Source organism: Sus scrofa, chromosome 1 (genome assembly GCF_054392235.1).
Source record: "Sus scrofa isolate SSC_HxYL_T2T_F1_AM1 chromosome 1, Sscrofa_HxYL_maternal_Yorkshire_Landrace_v2.0, whole genome shotgun sequence".
Classification (NCBI taxonomy): domain Eukaryota; kingdom Metazoa; phylum Chordata; class Mammalia; order Artiodactyla; family Suidae; genus Sus; species Sus scrofa.
The window spans coordinates 241924477-241942422 of NC_139383.1; the positions used below are offsets into that span (position 1 = coordinate 241924477).

The 17946-nt window shown below is 37.7% G+C and overlaps 1 protein-coding gene across 14 annotated transcripts in view; it reads left to right on the top strand.

The window, feature by feature from the left end:
- Positions 1–9: 9 nt before the first annotated feature.
- CEP78 (centrosomal protein 78) overlaps positions 10–17946 on the top strand; it is a 30935-nt gene continuing 12998 nt past the window's right edge. For 2 of the 14 annotated variants that reach the window (XM_013993628.3, XM_013993629.3), the window contains exons 1-11: positions 10–554; positions 3539–3711; positions 3804–3876; positions 5150–5253; positions 7176–7350; positions 9814–9927; positions 11864–11928; positions 12769–12880; positions 15153–15170; positions 16490–16625; positions 17826–17871. In XM_013993628.3, coding sequence (XP_013849082.3) covers positions 302–554; positions 3539–3711; positions 3804–3876; positions 5150–5253; positions 7176–7350; positions 9814–9927; positions 11864–11928; positions 12769–12880; positions 15153–15170; positions 16490–16625; positions 17826–17871 — 1269 coding nt within the window. In that variant the 5' untranslated portion in view covers positions 10–301. The remainder of the gene's footprint in view (positions 555–3538; positions 3712–3803; positions 3877–5149; positions 5254–7175; positions 7351–9813; positions 9928–11863; positions 11929–12768; positions 12881–15152; positions 15171–16489; positions 16626–17825; positions 17872–17946) is intronic. The other 12 variants (XM_005660171.4, XM_005660172.4, XM_084988319.1 and 9 more) reach the window with 7 other exon arrangements.

Here is a 17946-nt window from a genome sequence, read left to right on the forward strand (position 1 = left end):
CGCGCTGACGTCTTCGAGGACCGCCCTCGCGGGCACCCGCCCGCTGGCTTGAAAGGCGCCTCGGCTGAGTGCTTAGGGGAGGGTGCTAACGGCCAGTGTTGCCGGGCGGGAAGAGGCGCGGGAGCGCAGCAGAGAAGGGTCGGCCTAGCTGGGTCCCGGGGCCCTGCGTCTTCTGGCTGCTGCTGCGCATGCTGAGGGGCAGCAGCCGCCGGGCGGTGGGCACCCAAGGGCCGGGTGGCGACCCCGGTCCACGGCAGGCGGCGTGTCCGCCGCTGGCGACCTTTCAGGCCGCGCTCGGGCCATGATCGACTCGGTGAAGCTTCGTCGCGACAGCGCAGCCGACTTCTTCTCGCACTACGAGTACCTATGCGCTTTGCAGGACTCGGTGCCGGTTCCCGCCGTGCGCGCCTCTCTGCGGGAGGGCGTACTGGACTTCAACGCAGACCGCCTCCGCTTGGCGGATTGGGCACCGCTTCTGAGCACCCTCAAGAATAATAAAGATCTGCCTCTGGTCTGTATCAAGAGCTTCTTCCAGCCATGGCTTGGCGAGACAGGTTTGTAGTTCCCGCTTCCAGGGGCCCTGGTTGTTGTCCGCGCGGTGCCCAGTGCGCAGGTGTGTTTACAGTAGTCGAGGCGTGGGGCCTAAGTCTCCAACCACCTGGATGACCCTGGCCGAGTGCCATATGACTTCTAGATCTCAGTGTTCTCATCTATAACATGGGGTTAACAGGACCCACTCTTTATAAATGCTTGTAGAACACTTAGCACAATTTAGAGCTCCGTTAATTGTTCTGCATGTTACCTGATTTATTGATGACTTGGACTGGTATGGGCATCGTTAAGCATTGGACAGATTCTACCTGGCCTATTACATGACTTTGCCTGGTACAGAACAAATCAGTTAGGAAATTGATATATCCTGGCATCGTATCCTTTTGATTAAGATGGGACTCAGAAAAAAAAAAATTATTTTAATCGTATCATATAGTGGGAACACAGGTGTGAGGGCAGCCTAGGGTTTGAATTACAGGGCTTACACTCTATGTGGCCTGGGCAGGTTGCTTTTGAAGTACAATCCCCACACTTGTAAAATGGCTTTAAGAACCACTCTTTCCATGGGTTCTTAGAATTAAGCAGGTCATGTATGTAAAGTATTGTGGCACTTGAATGAGTTCATTCCGAACTAAGCACTTCTGGAGGCACGGCTTCTGCCCTAGGGGGTCTCCTCTTCTCCTGGGCAGCAAGTAAACACAAGCACAGTACTTCTCTGGAAGAAGTGGGCTTTTGTGCTACAGAGAAGGGGAAGTTCAGGATAGGCCTCTTGAAGGTGTCCTCCATTCTAAGGATGTGTTGATGCTCCTGGGATGGCAGGAGGCAGCAGTTTGTCAGAGTTTAAGAAATATAAGAAAATATGACAAAACAAAGTTACAGGATTGGAACTCAGGGGTTGAGAAAGAAGTGAGAGTTGATACTGGAAACCTCTTGGGACCGAACAGAAAAGGGTCTTGTTTGTCCTGTCAAAAGGTTGGATATTTATCCTGAAAGCTATGGAAAACACTAAAGAACAATGAGATGGACTTGTTGGTTCAGAAGCTCACTCTGACCCTCATGTGGAAGGCAGTTGATTGGGTGCTGAGTGAATTGTAATCTAAGAGTCTAGATCGAGGTATAATAAGTTTGGACTGGATTTCATAGATCAAAGAGACAGAAGCAATGGGGCCTGATGACCAGTTAGAAGGAGGGCAGCAAGCTTGGAGGACAGTTCACAGCAGCAGCATCGTGTAAGATGCAGAACACTGTAGGGAGGGATTGGAGTTGGGAAGAGGCTCTTACTTCATCTTCTATGCTTTAGAGGGGCCTGATAGACAGGTCTGGGCCCAAGGTGCGGATTTGGGCCTTGGGGAAGACAGGTATATGAAGGCATGGGAGAGATTTAGGTTACACACAGAGAAGATCCAAAACAAACATAGGTCTGAAAGATATTTTTTAAGTGGACACACTTGATTGTATTTATAAGCTGAGAGTAAGTAGCCAGAAGAGGAAGAATGTGAAGATCTAGGAGAGGAAATGATTATTTGTTTACCCTATCTATCTATCTATCTATCTATCTATCAATCAATCAATTTACCATGCCTGCGGCATGTGGAAGTTTCTGGGCTAGGGATCAAGTCTGTGCGAGGGATTGAACCAGTGCCGAAGCAGTGACCTGGTCCCCTGCAGTGACAAAACCAGATACCTTACCTACTGCACCACAATGGAATTCCCTTGTTGATTTATTTTTTAAAACCTGAATACTTATCATGTGCCTGGCCCTTTTCTAGGATCTGGGGTTCACACCATCTGTTGTTTCTTTGCAAGGACAGTTCAGCTCATCTCTAGTGAAGAGAAGTCAGGTTATTCTCTGCATCTCATTCAGGTGTAGGAACTGTTCTGTACCTCTGATGGTCCTTTACTTAACCAGAGTAATAGCTTAGAAATCAGAAGAAATTACAGCTGGAAGGGACCTTAAAGTCAAGGCTGCTATACTGTACTTAATTTTGCCTAATATTTTACACTGAATATAAGAGAAATTTATTGCAGAGCCCATTATCTTCACAGTTCCTTCACTGGACCTTCTTCATCTCTTGCAGCCAGTGGGTCTAACTTATAGACTTCAGCCTCTTAGCTTTGTTTCTTCGTCCTTGTTACATATTACTATTGCAGAAGCTCCTAGCTGGTTTTGCTGTCCCTAGGCTCAGTTCCTCTTAAGTTCTTCTTCCTACTCAGCTTGAGTAATCGTCTAAAATAAAAAGATATGCCTAAAATAATGCTTAAAATGACTTGCCTGCACAAGATTAGTTCATGTTAGTTGCACAGCTTGTGTTCTGTGCCGGAATGTGAAATCTGAAATGTGCTCCACCAGATCTCATGGGACTTTTTGGCCCTGAGGAAGGGGTGCTTTTTTTTAGTCTACCTAAAGTAGGTACATTTTTTTTCTAATCATTCCCTTTATCTAATTGGTCCTTCAGCAGCAGAGCATCTTTTTCTAACCAGTGGAGGCACTCTTACTGAGCCAGTAGTAGTCCTGGCTCACCTATAAGATAAAAGGTATACTGTCTCCCAGGCTTGCTTTTGCCAAAATCTCTATTTTAATTTAGGTCTCTTCTCCCACTTGTGCTCCTGGCCATGGGTCATCCTTACCTGCAGGATTTACAGTGCCCAGCAGGTGTCAGCCTTGGGTATCTTTGCTCCCTCTGCAGCTAATGCACCTCTCACTCTTACTCTGCTTAGTCTCATCATCTTTTTGGAGTCAACTTCAGGGTTATCTTGAAGCCATCACTTAGATAATAACTTTTTGCTCCCATAGAACCTCTGTGCATATATGTTATGTTTACTTATTTAATGTGGTTGAAGTTTTGCGTTTACCTCTGTCCATTCTTAAAGTGGGCTTTTTAAGGGCGGGAGTCATCATTTCTGATCCTTAGCACAGAGCAGATGCTTTTTAATGATGATAAAATGTATAATTGAAATCACTGATTTTGCAATAATTTGGCTTTAGGTTCTGACAGAAATAAATTTTGTAGAAGTCGTGTTCCTGCAATAAGAAATAAAGATGTGACCTTTCAGTTGTGTAAAGCTCTTAAATGCTGTTTAAGTGCATCAAGTGCACTAAAGAACCTGGAGCTAAATGGGCTTGTTCTGAGAGAGAGAGATTTAACCATGTTAACAAAGGTAAGCCTTCTTTACTGTGTTCTGCCAACATTTGATAGTTGCTTTTGGGGTTATTAAACCAATAAAATTTTAAACTTTTTCTCCTCATAAAGGGATTGAATAAATCGGCTAGTTTGGTGCACCTGTCACTTGCAAATTGTCCAGTTGGAGATGGAGGTCTAGAAAGTGAGTTTCAATCTTGTTTAAGTCTCTTCCCATCAGACTGGTCTTGTGATTCCCTGTACACCATGGTATTTTCTGTCTGTACCTTTTCTTGATGCTGTCTCTACCTAGATTGTCTCCTCTACCTGCTCAAACCTTGGTTTAATCTCATTTGTACTGTAGAAGTGTGTCATGCTGGATACTCTCAGAACTAATTTTACTTAAGTTTATGTTAAGCCATAAACTACACATTTTGTATTTTCTCTTTTTGTGTATTTGTTTATATTTTTATGGTTTCTCCTCAAGAAATATTATGGGAAGAGAAATAGCAAGATGTAAAGAGCAAAAAAATCATCATTATCTTTAATTGTTAAAACATGGATCTGCAATCATAATGCCCCGTGTTATGTGTTAAAACAGGAAATAATATGCAAAGTACTATAAGAGCATATAAAAGGCCAGCAAACTCAGCGGTGTTGGTGGGGGTGTATGGTGGAAGTAATCATAAAGAAGGTGACGGTTGATTGGCTCCTGGGGCATCATTTGGTGTTCCCTGTGTCCAGCAGTGGTCTGGAGGGGTAAGGAAGCCTGCATTTCTGTTAAGGGGACAGAATTTGAAGTCCTCTCTCTCTTATTGCTCTAGTATATTGAATAGCATCTAATAACATTATGGGTTTATAGTTGACATTTAAATTGTTGATTGATAATCAAGATTGGGGTCTATTGTTGGCAATGAAAAAAGGAAGAATCTTTTGCTTTTTAGATTTTTTTTTCCTTTTTTCCCCCTATGTCTTAAAAGGCATATAGTACTTTACCGAGTGGTTGGGAGTAAAGTTTCCAGTATTCAGTGTATTCAGTTTTAGTATCTAAATAGAATTAAACTATTGCTGTAAACTGGAATAACACTTTGTTACTGACGCATTTTAGAATGCACCAATCCATCTACTCTTGGGGTATATTGTAGATGATTTTAAGAATGTAGCTATAGGAGATCCCGCTCTGGTTCAACAGGATCAGTGGCGTCTTGGGAGTGCTGGGACATAGGTTTGATCCCCAGCTCGGCACAGTGGGTTAAGGATCTGGCGTTGCCACAGCTGCAGCTTAGGTCGCAACTGCTGCTCAGATCTGGTCCCTGGCCCGGAACTCCATATGCCACGGGGCGGCCAAAAAAGAAAAAAAAAGAATGTAGCTTTAAACCGCCAGTTGACTCAAGAAAAGCAAATAAGTCAAAATTGATGAGTGTATAGGCTCTTCATCTTATTGTGTGTGTGGTTTTTTTTTTTTTTTTTCCTTTTAGTTATTTGTCAAGGTATAAAGAACTCTATCACTCTTAAGACAGTAAACTTCACGGGGTGTAATCTGACATGGCAGGGAGCAGATCACATGGCCAAGATCTTAAAGGTGATTTTATGTTTAAACTTTCATGGAAACATATATTTTGGTACAAATGGCAGTAATTTTTGTGTTTTGATACATGTGAGTGCATCTTTAGTTTTCTTTAATGAATATGACCAGTTTTCAGTTTGGGATTCTACCATTTAATAAAGGTAGTCCACCTAATCTTAGGAATAAGAGATTTAATATGTAATACATAATAGAAATACTTTTATGTGTTGTTAGTTATTGAAAAGGTTTATGGTGATACTGTGAAGAAACTATGCCATAACAGTCTTCAAGAATTAAATGACTCAAGTATTTATTAGCTGTTATACTTTATAAACTAATAAAAATCACTGCATTAGCATTTTGTAAATACATTTTTAAAAATAATGCCTAAATAAGTTTATGGTGGTTATAATTACTGTATTTAGGTATAAAAATATTTAATAACTTGATATGAAGACTTTTCAATAGTTTGATGGTACAGATCAGAATGGGAAAACTGGCTGGTGGGCCAAATTCAGCCCATTGCCTGTTTTTGTAAAGCAAGGATTTTTGGAGCATAGCCACACCCATTGTTTACATGGTAACTATGGCCACTTTTACCCTATACCAATGGAATTGGGTAGTCACAACAGAAACTGTATGGCCCACAAATTCTTTGGGCCTGTACAGGGCAAATCTCTTGACCCTTGGGACACAAAATGGTTAAGAGCTTGGGTGCAGAAGCCACATGGCCTTCAAATTTCATCTCCCATTTCTTGCTGGTACCATGGATAAATCACTTAACCTCTGTACCTCATTATGAGGCTTAAATCAACTAATTTGTATAAATAGTGCCTGGCACATGATAGGCACTGTGTATTTGCTGTTATTTTTTCTTGTACTTTTGTAAGTTGTTATTAATGGAAAAGGACACTAAAGGTTTTCCTTTTAGAGTATCAAAGGAACTTTGAGTCTTTTATTTGTTCAGGAATGTAATAAGATTTTTTTCTTTTAAACTCCATGTTCCCTGTTATCAAAATTTATTTTATGACTCTAAAGAAATGAATATGTCTTTAGACAAAACTTTTGGGCAAATGTCAACCCATTGGTTTTCTAAGAGTCCAGGCTTCCAGAGTTAATGTGTATACCCTAAGCACCCTGTGAGATCCATTTTGTAAATAATAGTTTTTTAATATAATGCCTTAGGAGTTAGGAGGAAAAAATATTAGAAACTCTTTATCATTTGAAAAATATCTGTGTAGGAGTTCCCTCTGTGGTACAGTGGGTTAAGAGTCCAACTGCAGCGGCTCGGGTCACTGTAGAGGCACAGGTTTGATCACTGGTCTGGCACAGTGAGTTAAAGGATCCAGAGTTGCCACAGCTGTGGTGTAGGTTGCAGCTGCTGCTTGGATTTTATCCCTGGCCCCAGGAACTTCATATACCATGGGTGTGGCCTAAAAAACTTTTTCTAAAATAAAAAATATTTGTGTAGTTTACAATGTACGTAAAGCATATGTATAGAATTTCATTTATATAACTTATTAATAAATAAGATACATGTTAAAATGTTTACTTGTGGGATACCCAGCCAAGTGTTTGGAGACCGTTGGAGGACAGAATAATAAAATTTAGAGCCTCAGTAATAAAATTTAGAGCTAATTCCCTGATTTGGCAGATTAAGAAAATAAAATTCATGGACTAATTGAGTTGTCAAAGTTTACGTAACTAATCAAAAACAGGTCATCCAGTGGCTAGAGTCTGATCATTGGCAGACTGGAATTTGGGTCACTAGGCTCCTAAGCCAGAATTGACTGTTTTAATTTCTCAGGTTGACTCTCCTGGCATATATACTTGGAATGTGTATGTTAGTCTCTGTCTGACATAAGAAGCAATAGTCAGTAGGCATACTCTTTTTCCCTCTTCAAGCATCTTAATTTCATCCTATTAAATCTTTGAAGTATCAGACCATCAGAAGGCATGAAGAAACATGGGCTGAGAGTCTTCGTTACAGGAGACCTGATCTTGACTGTATGGCTGGTTTGAGGCGAATCACCCTGAACTGCAACACGCTCATTGGTGACCTTGGTGCAAGTGCTTTTGCAGAATCTCTTAGTGAGGATTTATGGCTTAGAGGTAAATTCTAAAATTGAAAATATTGAATATAATAAATATGCTTAAGTTTTGGCATGATGCTGTTATCATAGGATTTTTTTCAAAGCCTCATTTTTCCAGTGGCCTTCATTTTGCTTTTATCTACTAATTGCATATATTCTTTATAGAAAACAGAGAGTAACAAGAAAACAGTTACCTATAATCTTAATACCCAGACATAATCACTGTTCACTTCGGTGTATATATTTTCAGCCTTTTTTTTCCCTGTAACTATATTTGTACACTTAGGGATTATGAAAAAAGAATTGTAGTGTACTTAATATTTCATATCTCTGCTTTTTTCCTTTAATGATGTTATATAGTATTCCACTGTATCAATGTCCTGTAGTTTAATCAGATCTTTGCAGCTTGCTTTTCCCTGTCAGAAAACAATGTGAATACATTATATATACATCTCTGTCCATAGGGATTAATTCTATAGAATAAGTTACTGTAAGTGGAATTACTAGTGTGATATACTTTTTCTTTTTTGGCTGGACTGCCACCCAGGCTGTTGCAGTGACAATGCCAGATCCTTAACCTGCTGAGCCACAAAGGAGCTCCCATAAGTGTGATAGACTTTTAAGACATTTGATACATGTTGCCAAATTGCCGTCCAGAAATGCCATGCCAGTTTATAGTCTATCCCAACAGTGTATGTGAGGCCTGAGCCCTCACAGACACTGGTTTATGGCACTTTCAAATACTGGAAAACTGCAAAAATGAGTACCTCCACCTTTTTTATGCAAGCAAGATTACTCCAAATTTTATAACTTTTTCAATTAATACAGTATGAGCATCTTAACAAGTCAATAAATTTATATCTACTACATCATTTTTAGTGACTGTTCAGTGTTCCATTGTATGAATATGCCATAGTACGCTTAGCTTAGCCATTCTAAATAAGCTAAGTCCAGTTATAAACAGTGCTCTGATACACATCCTTGTCTACATCTCTGATCATTTCTTTTGGCTAAATTTTTAGAGAGTTGTGGATCAAAAGGATATATGTGGGAGTTCCCATTGTGGCACACTGGAAACGAATCTGAGGATGAGGGTTCAATTCCTGGTTTTGCTCAGTGGGTCGGGGATCTGGTGTTGCCCATGACCTGTGGTGTAGGCCACAGATTTGGCTCAGATCCTGCATTACTGTGGCTGTGGTGTAGGCCAGCATCTGTAGTTCCGATTTGACCCCTAGTCTGGGAATTCCATGTGGCTTGGGTGTGGCCCTAAAAAAGCAAAAGGGTATATGCATTTTTAAGGCTTTTGTTACGTAGTCTTGGCGTAATCTGATAGAATAAGCACATTTTATTATATTTTGTATTCATTTGATTAATTATTAAGATTTACTGGCTCGTTTTCTTTAATTTGGTTGTTTGGTTAATTATATCCTATGTCCATTCTTCTGTAGTGAAAGTTTTAAGTTTTGTAAAATGTTCTGTCAGAAATCTACATCTGACTTGCTATCCTGTATGTCATGGGGTTTTGAAAGACTCTGGTTATTTTAATGTAATAGTATATACAACACTTTTTAAAAAAGACTTGCAGTCATTTCCTTTTATGTAATAATTTTTATACCTGTGTTTTTGTGATGATCCCTTTAGTTTAAACAAGTAGCTTGTTCAGCCCTCAACTAGTAGAATTCATGATCATTTGTTCTGTTTTTTGGCCTGATCTTTCTTTTTCCTTTCAAAACTTTATAAGCCTTTGTTTTAATTTTTTATTATTTTTTGATTTTTTGGCTGCGACAGTGACTTAATATGGGATCTCAGTTCCCAGACCAGAGATTGGCTGCAGGAGTAAACCACTGAGTCCTAACCAGTAGACCACCAGAGGACTCCCTGTCTAACCTTTTCTGGAAAGAGTCCTTGACCATCATTCTGTCATGATAGGTTTTTAGCATATATTCTCTCTTCACACATTCTTTGGATTGGTATCCTCTTGACTTCTTTGTCTTTTTTGTTCTAAAACTAACAGCTATTGTGTTTCTTCTGTTTCGTTTTCCTCTTTTAACTAGTTTCAAGAGTAGTTTGGAGCTCTAGATCATGATCAAAAGAATACAGTGCAATTTCTGAGGTCTGTCGTTTTTGCCTGCGAGGTGTACACTGCTACTCCCACCCTTGCTAATTATGTAGTGAGATTGATTTTGTGATGTTTTTCACTCATAGGATATATGAAGTTATTCTTCAGTTCTGTAACTAAAATATGTGGGTGATTTATTAGTACTAAAGGGAGGGTAATCATTATGAATTCAAGAATAGTTTTTTAATTGGGTTTTGCATTATGTTATGCATGTGCTTTTCTCTTTTTTTCAATATCCGAAAATTAAAAAGCCTGCCATGTTTGGTCTTGTGCAAGACTCTTCCACATTTGAATAAATGAGCATTGTCTATCTGTATAGATCTGTATAGAGTTAGCAAGTAACGTTTTATCTCTCATCTAAAGCCCTTGACCTGCAGCAGTGTGGCCTCACCAGTGAAGGAGCAAAGGCTTTGTTAAAGGCCCTTGAAACAAATAGAACTCTGGTTGTTCTGGATATAAGAAAAAATCCTCTTGTTGGTATGTGGTCTCTTTTTTTTCTATTGATTAACAAATAGCAAACAAAAATAATCTGTTCATGTGTTGACAATTTTTAAAGCCTAATGTGCTTAATTTTCCTAACTTAATACACTTGATCCTTGAACCACATGGGGGTTAGGGTGCTGCCCCCCAGACGGTTGAAAATCCAGGTATAACTTCACAGTCAGTAGTTCAGCCTCTGTGGATTTAGCCATCCTTGGGTTGTGTAGGACTGTATGTAGTACATGTATTTTTTTTTTAAATATCCAATTGTAAGTGGGCTTGTGAGGTTCAAACCCATGTTGTTCAAGGGTCAACTCTACTTTTCTAATGTTGCAATTCCCTTATGTTTTTAGCAGATAATTTACTAATTAAAATTAGTTTTACTTGTAAATTGCTCTTGACTGCTACTCTGAATTGAGGTAAACCTAGATAATACGCCTGTTTCCACCAAAAGCATTATTTTCTAATTGTGGAACCTCTGAATCCTTGGAAAGAGTACTTTATTCATTTGTCAGTTTAACAAGTAATTTTTTTTTTTTTTTATTGTCTTTTTGTAGGGCTGCACCCATGGCATATGGAGGTTCCCAGACTAGGGGTCTAATCGGAGCTGTAGCCACTGGTCGAGCCGAGTCTGCGACCTACACCACAGCTTAACCCACTGAGCAAGGTCAGGGATCAAACCCACAACCTCGTGGTTCCTAGTCAGATTCGTTAACCACTGAGCCACGATGGGAACTCCTTAACAAGTAATTTTTAAAATGCCTCTTGTGTGCCAGATATGGGTTTAGGCACTAGGCTAAAACTGTGAACCAGGTAGATAAAGTCTTGCCCCAATGGAGCTTATAGTCTAGTGGAGGAGCTCAGATAGAAACAAGTAAACTGATAGATAATGTAATGTTATATAGTAGGAAATGCGAAGGAGACTGAGGGGAGTGAGTAGGACTACATTGGATAGATTTGTTAGGGGGCATCTTCACTGGAAAAGTGACATTTGAGTGGGGCCTTAAGAGAGGAACAAGCCGTGGAAGATCTGGAGGAGGCACATTCCAGGCAATGAATATGCAGGCATATAGGTGGATGGAGTATTTAAGGAAAATTAAGGAGGCCAAAATGGCTGGAGCAATGAATGAGGAAGATTGTGGTATGCTATGAGGACAAGGAGCTACCAGGGGGGCCTGATTTGGTAATGTCTTGGAGGCCAGAGTAATGACACGTGTTATTCTCAATGAGTGGAGGGTTTTGAGCTGGAAGAAAACATAATGCAAATAGTGTCTCTTTAAGATGATTCTGGCATAGAGAATAGACTTGGGGGTAGAGGGGTCAGTGTGGATAAAGAAGAGAAACAGGGAGACCAGTTAGGAGACTGTCACAGTGGTCCAAACAAGAGATGTTTATGGCTTAACTTCGGTTGGAAGTTTGGAGCAAGTGACAAGTGGTTGAATTCAAGTTGTATTTTGAAGGTGTAGCTGACAAGACTTGTAGATAGCTTGGGTGTGGGTATGAAGGAAGTAGTAACCAAGAAGCAAGTCCCAGATGATTATGTTTACAGCTGGGTGGCACCACATAGAAGAAAGGGGCAGGGGGGAGGAGCAGCTTTAAGGGAGTATCAAGACATTGGTGTGATTTCTTAGGTGCCCTCTAGGTAAGTATCTGGACAGTGCTTAGACTCTTTGCCACTTTAGATGCAAAGTGTTTAAATTTGACCTTTGCTTCAGCCAAAGTAGTAGCTGTTGGAGGCAGTCTGCAAGGTGGCATCTTAGGCTTTTGAGGAAAAAATTAGAATACACAAAGGGGGAAATAGATGTACAATTACATAATGTAGATTTCATATTTCATTTTATGGGAAAGCCATAATTAGTTGGCTTTTGCTTTTAAGTAGGAATAACCACTCATGGGGAAACAGTTACTCTAATTTCAGTTTATTTTATTTTAGATCATTCTATGATGAAAGCAGTGATCAAAAAAGTTCTCCAGAATGGGAGGAGCGCCAAGTCAGAGGTATAACATGTTTTAGTTCTGTAGAAGAATTTTTCTTTAATTTCCTGTTTTTCTTCTTTTGTCTAGTAAGGTAAAATTATAAAAGTACTTTTCTGTCATCTTAAACTAAGATTTTGTTTGTTTATTTTTATGGCCACACCTGCGACACATGAAAGTTCCCAGGCTAGGGGGTGGGATTGGAGCTGCAGCTGCCAGCCTGCGCCACAACCACAGCAACGTTGGATCCAAGCCACATCTGCAGCCAGCACCACAGTTTGCAGCAATGCTGGATCGTTAACCCACTGAGAAAGGATGGGTCTGGGGATCGAACCCACATCCTCATGGACACTATATTGATTTCTTTCTTTCTTTCTTTTTTTTTTTTTTTGTCTCTTTGCCTTTTCTAGGACCACTCCTGCGGCATATGGAGATTCCCAGGCTAGGGGTCTAATTGGAGCCGTAGCCACTGGCCTGTGCCAAAGCCACAGCAACGTGGGATGCGAGCCTTGTCTGCAACCTTCACCACAGCTCACAGCAACACCAGATCCTCAACCCACTGAGCAAGGCCGCTAGGAACCTCATGGTTCCTAGTCAGATTCGTTAAACACTTCGCCACGACGGGAACTCCCTATATTGATTTCTTAACCTGCTGAGCCACAACTGAAACTCCTTAAACCAAGTTTTTAGTCAAATCAAATGGCTTTTCTGTTTTTGAAAATATTGTGTGATATTTTAATTTAGGTTCCCAGAAATGCAGATTGCAAACCTTTTATTAACTTAGAGTATCTTAATTTCTAGTTACGATCAAACCCTCATAAATTACCTGTAACTGCAATAGCATATTTATTATTTCTCTCTCAGTACCAGTGGATAACTTCTCCATCAGTGAAGGAACCATTCAAAGGCGCTAGACAGAAAAAGAAAACTATAATTTTGGGAAGTGGCCTAAAAGGAAAAGCTACTATTAGAATTGGTAATCCTTTTTTTTTTTTTTAATGCCACTAGAACTTTTACCCCTTATGTATTCCAGTGTGCCAAAATTAAAATCTCTTAAGGTATTAGTGGTAACAACCATTATTAACTCTATGCATATTAGGAGGACTATAATCATTTTGATACATATTATGAGAATTTATAAAATGTAGACTAATAAAGGAATTTTAAAAGGTGTTAATATAAAATTATTGTTTGAATTTCATAAAAAGTTCATTATTTTGAAAATATTTCCTGGTTGATGATTAATTCTGTTTAGCAATTTAAATTTGATGACGATTTAGCAGTGGTGTTTTTGAGTGATAATTTTTTTAATGAAGAATTACCGTTTGTGCTATAAGAAACAAAGTTTCTACCCAGTTCCAGTTTTCCTGTTCTTCTCTTCTTCATTGCAAATTATTACTGAATTGGGTAATACCTTACTTCTCTATGATAAAAAAACTTAAAATATATAATCCTTATAAAAGAATTCTATAAACAAGTTTATTGACCCAGATGGAACATTTTTAAAAAACATTTTGTAAATGTTTACTATAATGTGTATTTAATTTTCCAAATAATAGTTAACCCAAGATTTTAAAATTAAGCCTATAATTTTGTGACCAAATGTAATAAAAACCCTTTAAAACCCTCTAACAACCAATAACATAAGTTTCACATCCTTCTGAATATATAAATTTGGTATAATCCAATTCTACTGCTACTTTTGTATTGCTGCCAGGAGAGCTTAACTTTATATTTTCTGAAACACATTGTCTATAATCACAAATACCTTTTTTTCCATGATAAGAATGAATGGCATTTGTTAAACCAAATCTGCTGTGAAACTGACTCTTTCTTCTGAGTAGATATGAATTTTGAAATAGTAAAACAATAAGATCTAACATAAAGGTAGCAAAATAAATTTCCCTGAAAAAGGTTTGTGGTAACTTTAGTTAGATACTAAATACATTTAAGACCACCAGTGAACAACAAATCTTTTATCCAGGTGCTACCTAAAATTTTAAATAATGGTTGTCTGCCTTAATATCACTGAACTGTACACTTAAAAATGGTTAAGATGATAACATATCTATTATGTGTATTTTACCACAGTTTTTAAAAAATGCATTGTTTGAAGATTTTTAGGTTTTATAAAGGTGTTGTATTAGCATAATAATGAAAAATATAAGGAACTACCTCTGATTCCATTATCCTATCAAGCAATATTTACATTTTCATCTTCTTCCTTTTGTCTATAAAGGTAATTCTACATAGCTTAAATATGATTTGCCATTCGTATATTTTCACTTCATGTTAAATTTAAAGTGATTCATAGTTATACTCTTTAATGCATTCACAAGGTTTCGTTGAGTTGATCAGTTTTTAAATTGGCTGAAGATTGGAAATAACCTAAAATAAGTAATTTTTTAAAAGGACTTGTAAATATCTTCATAAAGACAATTTTTTTTTTCTACTGAAAGATGTATGTTTTTGATTCTCCATTAACGAACTTGCTTGGACAATATTTTATTTAATGGTAGTTGTTAAGAGTGTTTTTTTTTTTTTTTTTTGCTTTTTTAGGGCTGCACCTGTAGCATATGGAGGTTCCCAGGCTAGGGGTCTAATCAGAGCTACACCACAGCTGGCCTATACCACAGCCACAGCAACACAGGATCTGAGCCACATCTGCAACCTATACCACAGCTCACGGCAACACCAGATCCTTAACCCACTGATTGAGGCCAGGGATCAAACCCACAACCTCCTGGTTCCTAGTCGGATTTGTTTGTGCTGCATCACGATGGGAACTCCTCTAAGAGTGTATCTTAAAAAAATTTAAAAAAACCTTATGATTTGTCTGCCAATTGTTATTTCAAGACAGTGATATTTTAATAGTCAATCAAATAGTACATACAGAGAAGCTAAGATATGTGATATTACACTAATTACGTATTATTAAAAGTTTGAATCGTGGATAAAGCATTCTTGATATATATTTAAATCTGTTTTGTTGACATTAGAGATAAAGATACACATATACAAATATATATGTGTGTTGGTGAAACATACTAGGAATTTGATAATTTTAGTACCTGGTGGTTTGTAGTAGGACATCATGAAATGAGACTAAAACAATTTAAAATTTTTTCTTAGTATAATTAAACAAAGTGGAAATGTGACTCAAGTTTATAAGCTCACTGAGCTATTTTAAGAGTAATTTTGTTTCTTGGGCTTTTTTTTTGTTTTGTTTTTTTTGGAATTTGCCTCAGTTATTTGGAGACATAGAGGTAAGCCAAGTCAATGTCTGGCTGTATAGTTAGATCCAGGTGAGTACAGGGGTTTTAATGACTGTGTCAATCGTGTCACATTAATATTGTAATTATGTGTGCAGAAAAAAGGTGGGAATTTTTATTAGAATTTTATTTCCTAACAAGATAAGTATAATTAAAAAAAATTTTAATTACAAATCTATTTGTGTTAGTTTACACAAAGGAAACGAAAGGAAAGGTATACACATATGAACCACATACTACGAACATTCTTTATTTGAGGGTAATTAACTTAATAAATATATAAGTTATAAGTTAATAAATATATTAAGTTATATAACTTAATATATATATATATAAATATAGCACAAGATGAACTGGGCTCCTCTTTTAAGAGGCGTGTAAATTTATCCAGAGAAATCACACAGGGTCAGGTGGTGGTTATCCATAAGCTACACTATGTGAAATATTTGTTCTGTTACCACATACACTCTATTTAACATGCCATCCTAATGCTGCCGCTCAAGTAGATCTTGTACAGTAGATTTGAAGGATAAATATAACCATTTTAACCTATGATGGATGTTTTCAGTAACACTACAGAGTATTAAATATTCAGATGTAAATTTTAAATATGGTTTGTTCTGAATAAAATATTAACATGTAGGTATAGTTTTTGCTACCAGATATTTTGCATAAAGATAGATACTTGACTCTTTAGTACTGAAATGTAGGATAAGTCTCCACATTTCCCTCTTTTATTCAGTGGGTTTCATTTATTTTTTGTGTGTATTTTCTATATGAAATCAAATGAGTAGTAAAGGTTGACACATTTACAGGAGGGTAGCACTGACTCACCTACTACCCAGCAACTTGTAGTCTTAGAACTCTCATTGTTTTTACAGAGCAAAATACATCATACATTGAAATTTTGGTCTAATTCGGAAGATTCTGTTTGGCAGGAGTCATGGGTGTATATTTCTTTCTCTGTCCTTGAGATTCAGAAGTGCCAAAGATGTTCTAAGATCCAATAATCTTGAGTGTTTCTGCTTAATATGTAAAATGTATCATTCTTTGGGATATAATTTTTAAAAATTTTTGCATGTTCTGCACATCTGTGTTTTAGTTAAAATAACTTGTTACTGTAGAGAATTTATATTTTTAAAAATTGCTGACCCATGTACAACATTTTTACAAAACAATCCTGTTTTTAATGGCCTAGCATCATTATCAAGTGCTCATTTGTTTGGGTCTTTTCGGAGTGTACACATGTAATAATTGCTTTGCAGACCTTTACGGCATCTTGACTCCTTCTTTTCATGCTTTCTCAAACATAGGATTGGCTACAAAGAAACCTGTAAGTAATGGAAGGAAAAACACTGTTGGTAAAGAATGTTATGCTCCTGAACCTCTGCCGCCTGGGGTGTCTGGTTTCCTGCCATGGCGTACCGCAGAACGCGCAAAAAGGAACAGGTAGAGTGTTTTCATTCCATATCTTTTTCAGTCATTCAGAATTATTTATTGTGGAGTTTCTATCATGTGGAAGGTCTCTGGTGGTATCTATAGAGAAGAAAAGATAACTCACACATGGCTTCTGCCTAATGAGTTCTCTAAGGAAGAAAAAAAAACAATTGTAATTGGGAGTTTCAAGTTGTTTCTCAAGTGTCACAAGAGATGTAACCCTGTGGGAGTCAAGAGAAGTCTAGAATTATCTCCATTTGTGCAGGTGAGAAAGGATTTATTAAAGGCAGATGGAATTGAACAAAGCCCTACAGCACAGAAGTAGGAATTTGGATAGTAGTAATGGGAAGAAAGACATTTTAGGCATGGAAAATAGCTTAATGCAGAATGGATGAGGAGTGCGGATAAGACCTAATCTAAATCTCTTGACTTGGTGAATCAGATTTAGTGAGTCAAACAGGACCTAACTAGCTTTGGCTGATTACTTACTCAGAGGAGAGCTGTTTCATAGTAATTTTGTTGTAGAAGTATAAGTCTTATAAAATTGTTACGTATAAAACTATATAGCTTTAGACTTGCTAAGTGAAATAGATTGCTAGGGATTATTTTCAGATGATTTATTTGGTGGTATTAAAAAATGGGCATTAACGACTGCTTAAGAAGAAGAATTGATTTTAAATAGTACTTGAAGTAGGTACTGTGTAAAATATGTTTAGTTGCTCACATTAAATTGATGTTCATAATCTCTCATGGATAACTGACTACTTTGTTGCAAATGGTAATGTGAATCGCTGTTGCATAAACCAGTGTTGAGGCCCCAGTCTTTGCACTTTAGTTTAACAACTTGGTGGGTTTATAGCTTCTTCTTGAGACACTTACTAATCTCAGGTCCATCCTCATCACAAGGAGTCATAAATTAGAGAATAGTTAATATTACCAGTTCAAGAAGTTAAACTGACATCTCAGCTGTCCAGAACATAGGAACTGAAGGTGTCTCTCAGCAGTTCAGAGTTATCACAAAGCCAGTCTGATAAATTCTGTTCAATTTTCTCCATAGCAGAGCCTTCCAGGTCTTTGTTTTGAGCCTATTTATTTTTTATACACATATTTATATATATGTTTTTATATTGTATAAAATAGCTTTATTGGTTGAGGTTAACTGCTGATGTATTTACATCAAAATGTAACTTTATTTTTGTGATATCTTCTTAGGGGTTTTCCATTAATCAAAGCTCGTGATGTATGTAATCAGTTGCAGGTACGTAGTTATCATATTTATAATATATAGGGGGCTGAATTGAGAACAGTGGAAAGTCATTCTCTTAACTTTTTA